The sequence below is a fragment of the Myxine glutinosa genome, chromosome 2 (assembly GCF_964187855.1).
Source record: "Myxine glutinosa chromosome 2, kmMyxGlut1.1, whole genome shotgun sequence".
Lineage (NCBI taxonomy): Eukaryota > Metazoa > Chordata > Myxini > Myxiniformes > Myxinidae > Myxine > Myxine glutinosa.
Genome location: NC_136262.1, coordinates 5582842 through 5599957, shown reverse-complemented (window position 1 = coordinate 5599957; position 17116 = coordinate 5582842). Strand labels below are relative to the sequence as shown.

At 43.1% G+C, this 17116-nt stretch overlaps 1 protein-coding gene across 2 annotated transcripts in view; it reads right to left on the bottom strand.

Annotated features, from left to right (window-relative positions):
• ATR (ATR checkpoint kinase) overlaps positions 1–17116 on the bottom strand; it is a 243727-nt gene that overhangs the window by 206155 nt on the left and 20456 nt on the right. For both annotated transcript variants that reach the window (XM_068109426.2, XM_078772919.1), the window contains exons 7-10: positions 6527–6657; positions 5982–6179; positions 5688–5866; positions 1386–1562 (exon numbers count right to left, since the gene is read on the bottom strand). In XM_068109426.2, coding sequence (XP_067965527.2) covers positions 1386–1562; positions 5688–5866; positions 5982–6179; positions 6527–6657 — 685 coding nt within the window. The remainder of the gene's footprint in view (positions 1–1385; positions 1563–5687; positions 5867–5981; positions 6180–6526; positions 6658–17116) is intronic.

Below are 17116 nucleotides of genomic sequence, written 5' to 3'. Positions count from 1 at the left end.
GTGAGTTTCCTTCTGTATCCTACTTTATCCACCCCATGCATCCTCACCTGCCCCCCCCCCCCCCCCCCCCATTCCTCCACACATCCATTGCCAGTCCAAGTCTCCCTCCATCTTAGCCTTGAACTCTGCTATTGGTGTTTCTTCCCCACCCCCCTCTCTCGTCTGCGTCTCTGTCTGCGTCTCTGTCTCTCTCTGTCTCTCTCTGTCTCTCTCTGTCTCTCTCTGTGTCTCTCTGTGTCTCTCTGTGTCTCTCTCTGTGTCTCTGTCTCTCTCTGTGTCTCTCTCTCTGTCTGTGTCTCTGTCTCTCTCTGTGTCTCTGTCTCTCTCTGTGTCTCTGTCTCTCTCTGTGTCTCTGTCTCTCTCTGTGTCTCTGTCTCTCTCTGTGTCTCTGTCTCTCTCTGTGTCTCTGTCTCTCTCTGTGTCTCTGTCTCTCTCTGTGTCTCTGTCTCTCTCTGTGTCTCTGTCTCTCTCTCTGTCTCTGTCTCTCTCTCTGTCTCTGTCTCTCTCTCTCTCTGTGTCTCTGTCTCTCTCTCTCTCTGTGTCTCTGTCTCTCTCTCTCTGTGTCTCTGTCTCTCTCTCTCTGTGTGTCTCTGTCTCTCTCTCTCTCTCTGTGTCTCTGTCTCTCTCTCTCTGTGTCTCTGTCTCTCTCTCTCTCTGTGTCTCTGTCTCTCTCTCTCTCTCTCTGTGTCTCTGTCTCTCTCTCTCTCTGTGTCTCTGTCTCTCTCTCTCTCTGTGTCTCTGTCTCTCTCTCTCTCTCTGTGTCTCTGTCTCTCTCTCTCTCTGTGTCTCTGTCTCTCTCTCTGTGTCTCTGTCTCTCTCTCTGTGTCTCTGTCTCTCTCTCTGTGTCTCTGTCTCTCTCTCTGTGTCTCTGTCTCTCTCTCTGTGTCTCTGTCTCTCTCTCTGTGTCTCTGTCTCTCTCTCTGTGTCTCTGTCTCTCTCTCTGTGTCTCTGTCTCTCTCTCTGTGTCTCTGTCTCTCTCTGTGTCTCTGTCTCTCTCTGTGTCTCTGTCTCTCTCTGTGTCTCTGTCTCTCTCTGTGTCTCTGTCTCTCTCTGTGTCTCTGTCTGTCTCTGTCTCTCTCTGTGTCTCTGTCTCTCTCTGTGTCTCTGTCTCTCTCTGTGTCTCTGTCTCTCTCTGTGTCTCTGTCTCTCTCTGTGTCTCTGTCTCTCTCTGTGTCTCTGTCTCTCTCTGTGTCTCTGTCTCTCTCTGTGTCTCTGTCTCTCTCTGTGTCTCTGTCTCTCTCTGTATCTCTCTCCCCTCTTCCTTTTGTCCTGTTGCATGCTGATCCGTTCAGTGTACTAGTTCTGACACTTCCCCAATCCTTGACTATGTATCTAAAAAATAAAAATAACTTTTAAAAACTATTCAAAGAAGCATCAAAACTCACAAAAAACACCGCGCTGTCTCAGCAGAAATCCCAGGTGTTGTCTGTTGCCGGCAGTGGTGCAAAGGGTAGCGTTGGTGCTCGAACTGGCAATGGGTTCAATACTCTCCAGACTCCATGGCAGCATTAATAAATCCTTCAGCAGCTCCATGTTTTCCAGGCTCAACATGCTACAGTGGGCTGGAAGTAACAGAAAAATCCGGTTTGATCACCATTTCGTCAAAAGGTAGAATTTCAAATCGTTATAGTATTAAAACCTATACGAAAGCAGCTGCAAGGAATACAGAACAGCTCTTCTGCTATCATGCTTTTACATGAGTCAAGCTACAAATAAGGCCGGCCTTTCAATATTTCTGTAAATGGTCCCTTGGGGTGCTAGATGATGCACAATAACGGCTCTTTGCTCTATACGGCAGGAACTTTAAAGGCTTTTTCACCATCATCATTTAAAATCTACCTCCTTTAGCTAGACAACCGTTCAAGGTGTACAATGGCCAACTCAGAGGCCTACACATCTCGTCGTACCAGCCACCATTCTAGGTCCCTGATCTCTGATATTCTCTTGAAGAGACTGGCAGAATAAACAATAAAGACAGGGGACAAACAAGGAAATTATAGGGATCAGGGGCATCAGGGACCAGGGGCCTGGCAGTAAAGCCAAGATCAATATAGACAGGAACCAGGGGCCTGGCAGATTATTCCTATTTACGCAATTGTCCAGGAATTTCAAGGAGTTTCAAGGACTGTGCAAACTCTGTAGGAGCCATTGGGTTAAAGGAGGTTGAGTTACATATTGTGGATGCTACTTGGAGATTATTTTGCACTTTTGTTTTTGCACTTGATACTATGTACTGTAAATACCGTAAAACTTCGACTATAACGCGCATTGTTTTCCCAAAAACGTTTTTAAAGTTAGAGGTGCGATTTTTAAAGATACATATGTCTGATTTTTTTGTAAGTTTTTTTCAGATTGAAACGATTGTCGAGGACCTCTTCGAAAACGCAAGTGGCAATACTCAAAGAACAACAACAAAGAATAGCTAAATGTTTAAAATACAATATATAATCTGTAAGTTCACAATCATGAAGTAAAGTATTCAGTATCCGACTCGTCCGTCTCATTGAAGAGATGAAGCTCCTCCAGATTTGCACCTTCTATGTCATTGTCCAGGTAGTGAACATCATTTTCATCGCAGTCGGATTCGTCGCCGTCTGGTGCGTTGGTGTCGCCATTCGTCCAGAGAGCATCGTCTTGGCTGCCGTGTCCATTGCGTTCGAAATGGAGCACTTGATGAAGCCCTTCTGAATGATGGCAGGATCAAGCTCGTTCCAGACTGACGATCCATTCTGTGATGTCTTGGAGCGTCGGTGTGCGCATGCGCCCACCTGTTCGACGACGGACGGAGAGACTGTGCCGCTTCATAAAACGATCTCCCCATCCACGTGACTCCTTGAAGGTGACCATGTTTGGCAGCGTCTTCGCAAGCATGACGGCTTTCACACCCACCTCCGAAATGCTGACGCCACCACCTTGTTGCCGACGATCTGTGACCCAATCGAGCGGTTTGGCCTCGAGCTCGGGATGGGCTGCCGCATGACCCCGTTCGGCCATTTTGCTTTGTGGGAGCGACTGCAGATGCTCGTTCTGTCGTCTCCATAGTCTGATGTTCACCTCAGATATTCCGTCGAATTCCCGCCCAGCACCTCTGTTGTCGTGATCTTCAGCGTATCGAACAATGTTTTGTTTTTGAGCCGCAGTGTATGATCGTCGTCGAGAACTCATGGTTAACTACGGTAAGGAAACTAGTGGAGATAGAAGTCGCTGGTAAATCTTATGAATAACTGAATGAAGCTGTTAAAGAACACTTGTGTTTTATAATAAAATATAGACAATTATCAGATAAAATATAGAAAAGCGGGAGGGCTGACGGGAGTTGTGGAAGATATGTTGAAGGCAGCAGGAAGTTGGGGTGTGAAGAGAATGACAGAGATCTGTAATCTGGTGGTGAAAGAAGGCCGCATTCCAGTGGCTTTGGGAACTGAGTACCCTCGTCCCTCTATACAAGGGGAAAGGTGACCCTCTGGAGTGTGGCTCGTATCGAGCGATAAAGTTATTGGAACATGGAATGAAGGTATTGGAAAGGGTGTTGGAGAGGAGGATAAGGAAGAAAGTGAAGATCGACAAAATGCAGTTTGGATTTATGCCAGGAAGAGGAACGACAGACGCGCTCTTTATTGTGAGGCAGCTGCAGGAGAAGTACATGGAGAAGAGGAAGAAGTTGTTTCTTGGGTTTGTTGATCTGGAGAAAGCATTCGATAGGGTTCCACGCAAAGTATTGACATGGGCAATGAGGAAGTTAGAAGTGGAGGAATGGTTGATCAGAGTAGTGATGGCAATGTACAAAAGAGCACGCACAGCTGTAAGGACAAAGGACGGGAACAGTGGTGAGTTTGAGGTGAAGGTGGGAGTGCATCAGGGGTCGGTACTAAGTCCACTACTATTTGTAGCTGTGATGGAGGTGCTGGCTCGGAACGTAAAGGAGGGTTTTCCGTGGGAGTTGTTGTATGCAGATGATCTGGTGTTGATTGCGGAAAGTATGGATGGACTGAAGGAAAAGATGAACAAGTGGAAGGAATGTATGGAGACAAAAGGTCTGAAGGTGAATATAGGAAAGACGAAGGTGATGGCAAGTGGTAAAGCATGTGGTGAGGTGGAAAGAACTGGGAAGTGGCCGTGTGCTGTGTGCAGGAAGGGTGTCGGAGTGAACTCCATTCAATGTACAATGTGCGCTGAGTGGGTTCATCAAAAATGTAGTGGTCTGAGAGGGTCATTAACCAGTGTGGCAGCTACATTCAAATGTAAGGTGTGCACAGAGGGAGCTGCAGATGGAGGAAATGTTGAGTTGGATCTTGGAGACGGCGTGAAGCTGGAAGGTGTGAAAACATTTTGCTACCTCGGAGACATGCTGTATGGAGAAGGTGGATCAGACTCGGCAACGGTTGCTAGAGTGAGATGTGCATGGAAGAAGTTTCGGGAACTGAGTGGTGTGCTGATGAGGAGGGGAGTGTCGTTGAAGCTGAAGGGAAAGGTGTATGCTACATGTGTGAGAAGTGTTATGATTTATGGGAGCGAGACATGGGTCATGAATGTAGAGCAGCAACGAAGGCTGGAAAGGGTGGAAATGCGAATGGTTCGGTGGATGTGCGGAGTGTCGTTGAGAGAGAGGAGGACAAATGATGAATTGCAAAAGATGATGGGAATAGAGCCTGTGATTGATGCTGTGAAGAGGAACAGGTTGAGATGGTTTGGTCATGTGTTGAGGAAGGATGAAAGTGACTGGTTGAGAAGAGTGATGGAAATGAATGTAGAAGGAAGTAGAGGACGGGGAAGACCAAGAAAGACTTGGCCAAAGATGGTGGAAGAAGAAATGCGGGCAAGGGGGTTAACAAGGAGAGATGCAGAAAATAGGGCAAAATGGAGAAGATTGTCATGGGGTCCGCAAGGCTAACCCCCGCTCTGGCAGGGAAAATGGCCTTAAAATGTATGTTGTTGTTGTTGTTGTTGTTGTTGTATGGACAATTATCAGCAACTTGAGAACCACGTGATTGTCGTCCGACAATAGGCTACGGGTTGCTTCGTTGGATTGCTATCCGCCTTCCCCCGTTTATTTAATATGCGCTGCTGTGTTTAAACTTTGCGCAATCACAACTGAACATCGTGATTGATACCTTTTACGACTGTCGTAAATTTAGTTCCTTCACCTGCCGTGATATTCTTTCATTAGCGCAGCTCTGTTCAACTATTACGAAATCATGGCCGACAGTTGTGGTCGAGATGGACTTCGCCGTTTTTGACAGATGTAATAACATGTTTTACGTTGATTTTTTTTTTTCGTCGATATTGTCGCGTCGACACTGCGCCAAAATTCCAAGTTGGGGGTGCGCGTTATGCACAGTTGCGCGTTATAGTCGAAATTTTACGGAATGTATTTTTGAGTGGTATTCAGTAATACACACCAGAGAATCACAAAAAGGTGGTTAAAACACACATTGCACTCAAAATTGGATTATGCAAAATTGCCTCGTTTGAATCCCGTGCAGCATGTTGATTTACCCAGTGTCTAGATATTTGGTTTGTTCCATTCGGTTGTTGTATCAAATTGGTATCAAATTGCTGAACGAATCAACAAACTTTCAAATGTAAAATGCATGTTATTATGGAGGAATAAAAGGCAAAGACGTCCATTAGCCTTTGGTTCTGATCGATTAAAACAATCCAAAGCTCATTGGCCTTTTGAAGCTCACTGTGTATGCAGAGCAGAGCATCAGCGAGGCCTACAAGTGTGAGGAGATCGTCATGCGTGCGCTCTCCCGGTGAAAGATTGGACAGACGATGCCTGGTAGCGTGCATGAGACGGGACAGGAAAGTCTTTGATGGAGACAGTATTTCCCAGCATGCATTACAGGAAGTCTTCGACAATGCTCTGTGGGAATGGAACAGTGTGTGTGGTAAAGGAAATCAGGGTTGTGTGTGAAAAATGACAAATCAAAAACGTAATGCTTTAGTAATGTCGATGAAGCTGGTTTGAGGAGCAGTACCTGCAGTCTGCCTGAAAGGCCACATCGCCACAGATCATCGCCAAAACCCGAAAAATGACCGTGAGACCCTCGCAAGTATTTCCCACCTCCAGACGTCCTGGTACGCTGCAATGCTCTGAGGCAGACATCAGATGGTCGAGACGTTGAAGAATAGAGGTCAGCAAAGGGAGGCTTCTATCAGCCATCACTGTTCCCTTCCTTAAATAAAAACAACAGAAAAAATAATACAAGTGATTATTATACACAGTACTGGTATGTATGAAACTAGAAATTGATTAGCATCGGAGGAGCAACGGTCACTATATGGACGAAGTGGTGGAACAAATTGAGAAAATGGGAATAGTAGTATTAATAATAATAATAATAATAAAAAGAAAACTTTGGGAATAATAGATAATAAAAATAAGAGACAATCAAATCAAATTTAGATTTCATTGAAAAGACACAGAACAAGTAGTCCAAGTACTAAAAGAGTTCAGTTCCACAATGCACGTCCTTTTTCATTGAATGAGAAATCTCAAAGGGCAGAGCTTTGTTTTGCTGACCTATCCATGGTGGAACAACCTGGCTCATCAATTTTTGTGATTGGTTCTGTTTTTCCAGCCACAGATTCGTGTCTCTTTGCCCATTGGAAAAGCTCTTCTCGCAGAGCCAGTCGGAAGCAGCTCACAAAACCCTGAGAACAAAAACCGAGGCACAGAAAGCACAATACAAGAAATGGACGCCCTGACGTCTCGTCTCCACCAGCAAGTGATGTTCTTGTCAATACCAAAAACACATAAGAGTTAGAACCATGCTTTGCACACCCATTAGCTGATGACTGAATCATGAGGCACACGTCATACAATCTTCACATTGGTCAATCCTACTTCACCAAAAATAGCTGATTATTAAAAGACCATATATGGGCAAGCCTAATAATTAGCCAGAGACCGTCATCCCACATTTACAATTAGCTATTCTGCTTTACATCGGCCTGAAATTATTTACTAGGGGGTCGACTTCAACACGCTTCTCAATTTTCAACATGTGGAGATTTTGTTGGATGCTGAAACAACGTTTTCAACCAAAGAGGGGAGTTGGAGGATATTGGGGGATGGGGTTTGGGAATGGGGGAGGGGTTTTGGAGTACTGGGGAAGAAGGGTTTGGGGATGGGGGAGGGGATTGGGTGGAGGGTTTTGGGGATGGGGGAGGGGATTGGGGATGGGGGAGGGGTTTGAAATGGGTTGAGGGATGGTGGAGAGAGGGGTTGAGGGATAGGGGAAGAGGGAATAACATATAACAGCCTGTTCCCCACCCCCTCTCCTGAACGACACCCAGATATCATTTCTTGCTTCTTTTTGCAACAACCTCTTGTTTCTGTGCTTAGTCTAACATCCACCATTTTCATGGGTAAATATATGAGGCTCAGACATTATCTGCTTTACTTCCAACATGGTTCTCCCTTTTCAACATAAGGTTCCATATGTCCAGATTTTAAGTTTCGTTTAGATTTGTAACTATTTACATTTTTGAAAAGTTTGAGAGGTTCTGAATCTGAAAAAGTTTCCATTTGATTTGAATTTTTTTTTTTCAAATTTAATCAAATTGGAAATCAAATTTTTTTTTCAAACCAACTATTAACATTGATTTTTTTGGAGTCAGAGACTCTCAAGCTTTTCAAAAAGGTAAATGGTTACAAACCTTCACAAAATCGGAACAAAATGACATATGGAACCTGACTAATATGGAGATTTCAATCGCCATCATGTGAGTTACCCGAGAGCAGTCAATGGTGTTGCAGTTAAAACCTTTTGTGTCGTTGGTCAACTATCTGCAACATGCCTTTCAATGCAGGGAAATCCCATGCTCTCTGCCACTCAGCAAGCATTTGCTTTCAAACCCACAATTATCTGGCCACCCGTGGACAGTGCCAGGAGCTCCTAGGTTTCACAATCTGTTACAACTTTATTGGGTAAACAAAACCACAAAACTGGCATCAAAGGCAGGACAAGGTCTTGATTTTCTCCACACAGCCAAGTCCATTGTGACACGCTCAGAACTCATTCCAGTGTAGAAAGCTTTTTTGCCTCAGTATCATGGAATATGCTTCCCTACTCTAGCCTGGGGCACCTAACTTGCATCCTACTCTCCATGTTGTTGACATATCTCAACAGAATGCTGAGTCACAAGGTCTGTTTCTGACCCATCACAGACAGGTTTGTGGAATCTCAGTTTTCTTATCACTTCACTTGCGGCCTCGCTCCTCTCACCGGAGCCACAGGTTCAGGAATCTGATAACTAGTTATACCCACCAAGTCCATGCTAAATACTCACCTCAATTCCTTCATCCCTCTAGTCTCCCATCTGTAGATCAGACTCTATATCTGTTAGTGTTGTCTGAGGCGTGTCCTTAACCCTCTCCGACCACTTCACTTCACTTCTTCACTTCACTTCTTCACTTCTTCACTTCTTCACTTCTTCACTTCACTTCACGCCACTCGTGTTCACTTTTGATTCTCTGTCAGTTTGTGAATGTGTTGCTTTCCATTATTACTTGCGAAAATCGAAGACTTTTGAAGTATATTGGTTGGTCTTGTGCGTTATTACTTAACAAAAAAAAAAATTTTGGACAAGTATGTCGATCACTCCGGTTTGTGTGTTTGTTTCTGTCCGCTCACATATACTTGCCTATAGGTCACAATTTTAAACCAATCTTCACGAAATTTCACCAAATAGCAGAGATTGTGGTCCCACAAAATCCTATATATTTTTGTGGTCGAAAGGTCACTTTTATTCAAATTTCAAAAATCCTCAATTTTCATCCGATTGACTTGAAATTTGAATAGGATTTACACATCAGCTAACTGAATTCAACCACAAACTATTTTGCGGATCAACATATGCCAAATGGTCAACATAGGCCAAAGCTCAACAATTTCAGGTTTCTAAAATCCTCAATTTTCATCTAATTGACTTGAAAACTGAATATGATTTTCATATCAACTTACTGAAACCAACCACCAACTATTTTTGAGGTCAAAAGGATGCTCTATTAGTCTAAGTGCGATTCTACTTTGTTCTGTTTTGCCAAGTGTCGCTCTATGAGTGATATTTCATTCTGTCTGTGTGTTTGTCTGTCTGTATGTCAGTATGTCAGTATGTCAGTCAGTATGTCAGTTGCCGACAGGTCACAATTTTCAACCGATCTTCACAAAACTTCACCAAATGGTAGAGTTGGTCATAAGCAAGAAGCCTATTGTTTTTGGGGGCAAAATGTCAATTGGTCAACATAGGGCAAAGATCACCAACTTTCTCAAGTTTCTAAAATCCTGCATTTTCATCTGATTGACTTGGAATTTTAAGAGGATTTGCATATCTGGTAACTGAATTCAACCACCAATAATTTTTGAGGTCATCATAAACCAACAAGTTATTTTATGGATTTCGCAAGTATCATGCGAGGCACGACATATTCTTGTTTTGCTTCTCCAGAAGCCATTATTTCTGAATGCAAGTTTGAAAAGAAGAAATCCGAGCAAATATATCAGATCATTTTTGATGGCCACAACCGACTGAATCATGCCATTGCCAATTTTTTAAGAGGTCATTACCTCGTTTGATCGTTTGAAGTATGTTGATCTGTTCGTTTGTTTGTTACTTGCCGGAAAAGATTCCGGCAAGTATGTTGATCTGTTCGTTACTTGCCGGAAAAAATTTTCCGGCAAGTATGTTGATCTGTTCGTTTGTTACTTGCCGGAAAAAATTTTCCGGCAAGTATGTTGATCTGTTCGTTTGTCTGTCTGTCTGTCTGTTTGTCTGTTTGTCTGTCTGTCTGTTTGCAGCACTGCGTCTACACCGTTGCACGTAGAATCGCCAAACTTTGCACACATATTGGTCTTGCCCTGGAATAGACTGTGCCCAATTGATGACGTCATCGGTGACGTGGTTCGGCCGCCATCTTGGAAAAACCGAAAAACTTTGCACCTCTATATCTCCGAAAGTACTGAACAGAAAAAATTGAGACATGGCTCATTGTAAAGAACTCTCCATGGGGAATAAAATATGTTAATGATGATGTCATATGTCACATGGTCGGCCGCCATCTTGGAAAAACGGCAAAACTTTGCACCACTATATCTCCAAAAGTGCTGAACAGAAAAAATTGAGGCATGGCTCATTGTAAAGAACTCTCCATGGGGAATAAAATATGTTAATGATGACGTCATATGTCACGTGGTTCAGCCGCCATCTTGGAAAAACCGAAAAATTTTGCACCTCCATATCTCCAAAAGTGCAGAATGGAAAAAATTGAGACATGGCTCATTGTAAAGAACTCTCCATGGGGAATAAAATATGTTAATGATGACGTCATCTATCACGTGGTTCAGCCGCCATATTTGTTCTAAATGGCCGATAAAAAAGTACATTCCGGCAAGTCCTCGGTCTCTGACCGATTTTTCATCTGTCTGTTTGTCTGTCTGTCTGTCTGTCTGTCTGTTTGCAGCACTGCGTCTACACCGTTGCACGTAGAATCGCCAAACTTTGCACACATATTGGTCTTGCCCTGGAATAGACTGTGCCCAATTGATGACGTCATCGGTGACGTGGTTCGGCCGCCATCTTGGAAAAACCGAAAAACTTTGCACCTCTATATCTCCGAAAGTACTGAACAGAAAAAATTGAGACATGGCTCGTTGTAAAGAACTCTCCATGGGGAATAAAATACGTAAATGATGACGTCATCAGTCACGTGGTTCTGGCGCCATCTTGGAAAAACCGAAAAACGTTGCGCCACTATATCTCCAAAAGTGCTGAACAGAAAAAATTGAGACTTGGCTCATTGTAAAGAACTCTCCATGGGGAATAAAATATGTTAATGATGACGTCATATGTCACGTGGTCGGCCGCCATCTTGGAAAAACGGCAAAAATTTTCACCACTATAACTCCAAAAGTGCTGAACAGAAAAAATTGAGACATGGCTCATTGTAAAGAACTCTCCATGGGGAATAAAATATGTTAATGATGACGTCATCAGTCACGTGGTCGGCCGCCATCTTGGAAAAACCGAAAAACTCTGCACCTCCACATCTCCAAAAGTCCTGAACAGAAAAAATTGAGGTATGGCTCATTGTAAAGAACTCTCCATGGGGAATAAAATATGTTAATGATGACGTCATGTATCACATAGTTCGGCCGCCATATTTGTTCTAAATGGCCGATAAAAAAGTACATTCCGGCAAGTCCTCGGTCTCTGACCGATTTTTCATTACTTGCCGGAAAAGATTCCGGCAAGTATGTTGATCTGTTCGTTTGTTACTTGCCGGAAAAGATTCCGGCAAGTATGTTGATCTGTTCGTTTGTTTGTTACTTGCCGGAAAAGTTTCCGGCAAGTATGTTGATCTGTTCGTTTGTTTGTTACTTGCCGGAAAAATTTTCCGGCAAGTATGTTGATCTGTTCGTTTGTTTGTTACTTGCCGGAAAAGATTCCGGCAAGTATGTTGATCTGTTCGTTTGTTTGTCTGTTTGTCTGTTTGTCTGTCTGTCTGTCTGTTTGCAGCACTGCGTCTACACCGTTGCACGTAGAATCGCCAAACTTTGCACACATATTGGTCTTGCCCTGGAATAGACTGTGCCCAATTGATGACGTCATCGGTGACGTGGTTCGGCCGCCATCTTGGAAAAACCGAAAAACTTTGCACCTCTATATCTCCGAAAGTGCTGAACAGAAAAAATTGAGACATGGCTCATTGTCAAGAACTCTCCATGTGGAATAAAATTTGTTAATGATGACGTCATCGGTCACGTGGTTCGGTCGCCATCTTGGAAAAACGGCAAAACGTTGCGCCACTATATCTCCAAAAGTGCTGAACAGAAAAAATTGAGACATGGCTCATTGTAAAGAACTCTCCATGGGGAATAAAATATGTTAATGATGACGTCATATGTCACGTGGTCGGCCACCATCTTGGAAAAACGGAAAAATTTTGCACCACTATATCTCCAAAAGTGCTGAACAGAAAAAATTGAGACATGGCTCATTGTAAAGAACTCTCCATGGGGAATAAAATATGTTGATGACGTCATCAGTCACGTGGTCGGCCGCCATCTTGGAAAAACGGCAAAACTTTGCACCACGAAATCTCCAAAAGTGCTGAACAGAAAAAATTGAGACATGGCTCATTGTAAAGAACTCTCCATGGGGAATAAAATATGTTAATGATGATGTCATATGTCACGTGGTCGGCCGCCATCTTGGAAAAACGGCAAAACTTTGCACCACTATATCTCCAAAAGTGCTGAACAGAAAAAATTGAGACATGGCTCATTGTAAAGAACTCTCCATGGGGAATAAAATTTGTTAATGATGACATCATATGTCACGTGGTTCGGCCGCCATCTTGGAAAAACCGAAAAACTTTACACCTCCATTTCTCCGAAAGTGCTGAACAGAAAAAATTGAGACATGGCTCATTGTGAAGAACTCTCCATGGGGAATAAAATATGTTACTGATGACGTCCTCAGTCACGTGGTTCGGCCGCCATCTTGGAAAAACCGAAAAACTTTGCACCTCCATATCTCCGGAAGTGCTGAATAGAACAAATTGAGACATGGCTCATTGGAAAGAACTCTCCATGGGGAATAAAATATGTTAATGATGATGTCATCAGTCACGTGGTTCGGCCGCCATCTTGGAAAAAACGAAAAACTTTGCACCTCCATATCTCCGAAAGTGCTGAACAGAAAAAATAGAGACATGGATCATTGTAAAGAACTCTCCATGGGGAATAAAATATGTTAATGATGACGTCATCGGTCACGTGGTTCGGCCGCCATATTTGTCCTAAATGGCCGATAAAAAAAAGTACATTCCGGCAAGTCCTCGGTCTCTGACCGATTTTTCATTACTTGCCGGAAAGGATTCCGGCAAGTATGTTGATCTGTTCGTTTGTTACTTGCCGGAAAAGATTCCGGCAAGTATGTTGATCTGTTCGTTTGTCTGTCTGTTTGCAGCACTATGTCTACACCGTTGCACGTAGAATCGCCAAACTTTGCACACATATTGGTCTTGCCTGGGAATAGACTGTGCCCAATTGATGACGTCATCGGTCACGTGGTTCGGCCGCCATCTTGGAAAAACTTTGCACCTCCATATCTCCGAAAGTGCTGAACAGAAAAAATTGAGACATGGCTCATTGTAAAGAACTCTCCATGGGGAATAAAATATGTTAATGATGACGTCATCAGTCACGTGGTTCGGTCGCCATGTTGTAAAAACCGAAAAATTTTGTACTTCTATATCTCCGAAAGTACTGAACAGAAAAAATTGAGACATGGCTCATTGTAAAGAACTCTAGATGGGGAATAAAATATGTTAATGATGACGTCATTGGTCACGTGGTTCGGCCGCCATCTTGGAAAAACCCGAAAACTTTCTATATGTAGAATCTTTCTATACGTAGAATAGCCAAACTTTGCACACTTATTTGTCTTGCCCTCTAATATACTGTGCCCAAATGATGACGTCATCGGTCACGTGGTTCGGCCGCCATCTTGGAAAAAATTTGCACCTCCATATCTCCGAAAGTGCTGAATAGAGAAAATTGAGACATGGCTCATTGTAAAGAACTGTCCATGGGGAATAAAATATGTTAATGATGACGTCATCAGTCACGTGGGTCGGCGGCCATCTTGGAAAAACCGAAAAAAATTTGCACCTCTATCTCCGAAAGTACTGAACAGAAAAAATTGAGACATGGCTCATTGTAAAGAACTCTCCATGGGGAATAAAATATGTTAATGATGACGTCATCAGTCACTTGGTCGGCCGCCATCTTGGAAAAACGGCAAAACTTTGCACCACGAAATCTCCAAAAGTGCTGAACAGAAAAAATTGAGACATGGCTCATTGTAAAGAACTCTCCATGGGGAATAAAATATGTTAATGATGATGTCATATGTCACGTGGTCGGCCGCCATCTTGGAAAAACGGCAAAACTTTGCACCACTATATCTCCAAAAGTGCTGAACAGAAAAAATTGAGACATGGCTCATTGTAAAGAACTCTCCATGGGGAATAAAATTTGTTAATGATGACGTCATATGTCACGTGGTTCGGCCGCCATCTTGGAAAAACCGAAAAACTTAGCACCTCTATGTGTCCAAAAGTGCTGAATAGAAAAAATTGAGACATGCCTCATTGTAAAGAACTCTCCATGGGGAATAAAATATGTTAATGATGACGTCATCGGTCACGTGGTTCGGCCGCCATATTTGTCCTAAATGGCGGATAAAAAAGTACATTCCGGCAAGTCCTCGGTCTCTGACCGATTTTTCATCCGTCTGTCTGTCTGTCTGTTTGTCTGTCTGTCTGTTTGCAGCACTGCGTCTACACCGTTGCACGTAGAATCGCCAAACTTTGCACACATATTGGTCTTGCCCTGGAATAGACTGTGCCCAATTGATGACGTCATCGGTGACGTGGTTCGGCCGCCATCTTGGAAAAACCGAAAAACTTTGCACCTCTATATCTCCGAAAGTACTGAACAGAAAAAATTGAGACATGGCTCATTGTAAAGAACTCTCCATGGGGAATAAAATATGTAAATGATGACGTCATCAGTCACGTGGTTCGGTCGCCATCTTGGAAAAACGGCAAAACGTTGCGCCACTATATCTCCAAAAGTGCTGAACAGAAAAAATTGACACATGGCTCATTGTAAAGAACTCTCCATGGGGAATAAAATATGTTAATGATGACGTCATATGTCACGTGGTCGGCCGCCATCTTGGAAAAACCGAAAAACCTAGCACCTCCATATCTCCGAAAGTGCTGAATAGAAAAAATTGAGACATGGCTCATTGTAAAGAACTCTCCATGGGGAATAAAATATGTTCATGATGTCATCGGTCACGTGGTTCGGCCGCCATCTTTGAAAAACCGAAAAACTCCACCTCCACATCTCCAAAAGTCCTGAATAGAAAAAATTGAGGCATGGCTCATTGTAAAGAACTCTCCATGGGGAATAAAATATGTTAATGATGACGTCATCGGTCACGTGGTTCGGCCGCCATATTTGTCCTAAATGGCCGATAAAAAAGTACATTCCGGCAAGTCCTCGGTCTCTGACCGATTTTTCATCTATCTGTTTGTCTGTCTGTCTGTTTGTCTGTCTGTCTGTCTGTTTGCAGCACTGCGTCTACACCGTTGCACGTAGAATCGCCAAACTTTGCACACATATTGGTCTTGCCCTGGAATAGACTGTGCCCAATTGATGACGTCATCGGTGACGTGGTTCGGCCGCCATCTTGGAAAAACCGAAAAACTTTGCACCTCTATATCTCCGAAAGTACTGAACAGACAAAATTGAGACATGGCGCATTGTAAAGAACTCTCCATGGGGAATAAAATATGTAAATGATGACGTCATCAGTCACGTGGTTCGGTCGCCATCTTGGAAAAACGGCAAAACGTTGCGCCACTATATCTCCAAAAGTGCTGAACAGAAAAAATTGAGACATGGCTCATTGTAAAGAACTCTCCATGGGGAATAAAATATGTTAATGATGACGTCATATGTCACGTGGTCGGCCGCCATCTTGGAAAAACCGAAAAACTTTGCACCACTATATCTCCGAAAGTACTGAACAGGAAAAATTGAGACATGGCTCATTGTAAAGAACTCTCCATGGGGAATGAAATATGTTAATGATGACGTCATCAGTCACGTGGTTCGGCCGCCATCTTGGAAAAACCGAAAAACTTTGCACCTCCATTTCTCTGAAAGTAATGAATAGAAAAAATTGAGACATGGCTCATTGTAAAGAACTCTCCATGGGGAATAAAATATGTTAATACTGACGTCATCAGTCACGTGGTTCGGCCGCCATCTTGGAAAATCGAAAAACTTTGCACCTCTATATCTCCGAAAGTACTGAACAGAAAAAATTGAGACATGGCTCATTGTAAAGAACTCTCCATGGGGAATAAAATATGTTAATGATGATGTCATCAGTCACGTGGTTCGGCAGCCATCTTGGAAAAACGGCAAAAGTTTGCACCTCTATATCTCCGAAAGTACTGAACAGAAAAAATCGAGACATGGCTCATTGTAAAGAACTCTGCATGGGGAATAACATATGTTAATGATGACGTCATCGGTCACGTGGTTTGGCCGCCATATTTGTCCTAAATGGCCGATAAAAAAGTAAATTCCGGCAAGTCCTTGGTCTCTGACCGATTTTTCATTTGTTTGTCTGTCTGTTTGTCTGTCTGTCTGTTTGCAGCACTGCGTCTACACCGTTGCACGTAGAATCGCCAAACTTTGCACACATATTGGTCTTGCCCTGGAATAGACTGTGCCCAATTGATGACGTCATCGGTCACGTGGTTTAGCCGCCATCTTGGAAAAACCTAGCACCTCCATATCTCCGAAAGTGCTGAATAGAAAAAATTGAGACAAGGCTCATTGTAAAGAACTCTCCATGGGGAATAAAATATGTTAATAATGACGTCATCGGTCACGTGGTTTAGCCGCCATCTTGGAAAAACCTAGCACCTCCATATCTCCGAAAGTGCTGAATAGAAAAAATTGAGACAAGGCTCATTGTAAAGAACTCTCCATGGGGAATAAAATATGTTAATAATGACGTCATCGGTGACGTGGTTCGGCCGCCATCTTGGAAAAACCGAAAAACTCTGCACCTCCACATCTCCAAAAGTCCTGAATAGAAAAAATTGAGGTATGGCTCATTGTAAAGAACTCTCCATGGGGAATAAAATATGTTAATGATGACGTCATCGGTCACGTGGTTCGGCCGCCATATTTGTCCTAAATGGCCGATAAAAAAGTACATTCCGGCAAGTCCTCGGTCTCTGACCGATTTTTCATTTTGTATATCAATCACCTCAATAAGAAGACAGCTCAAAGCAAAGTGAATCAATACGAGAATCAAAATGCATTCATTTTTCAGAGGATGAAAGTCCACATAGTGTTGATGAAAGTCCACACAAAAAACATAATGTTGATTCTCAAAAGTTAGTTACACAACATACATTCAACAATTCAAGCATGCAAATTACCAAGATAGTCTCATCTTGTTAAAGTATACAATCATTTTTGGCCACAATGACATCACGACTCAAAATATG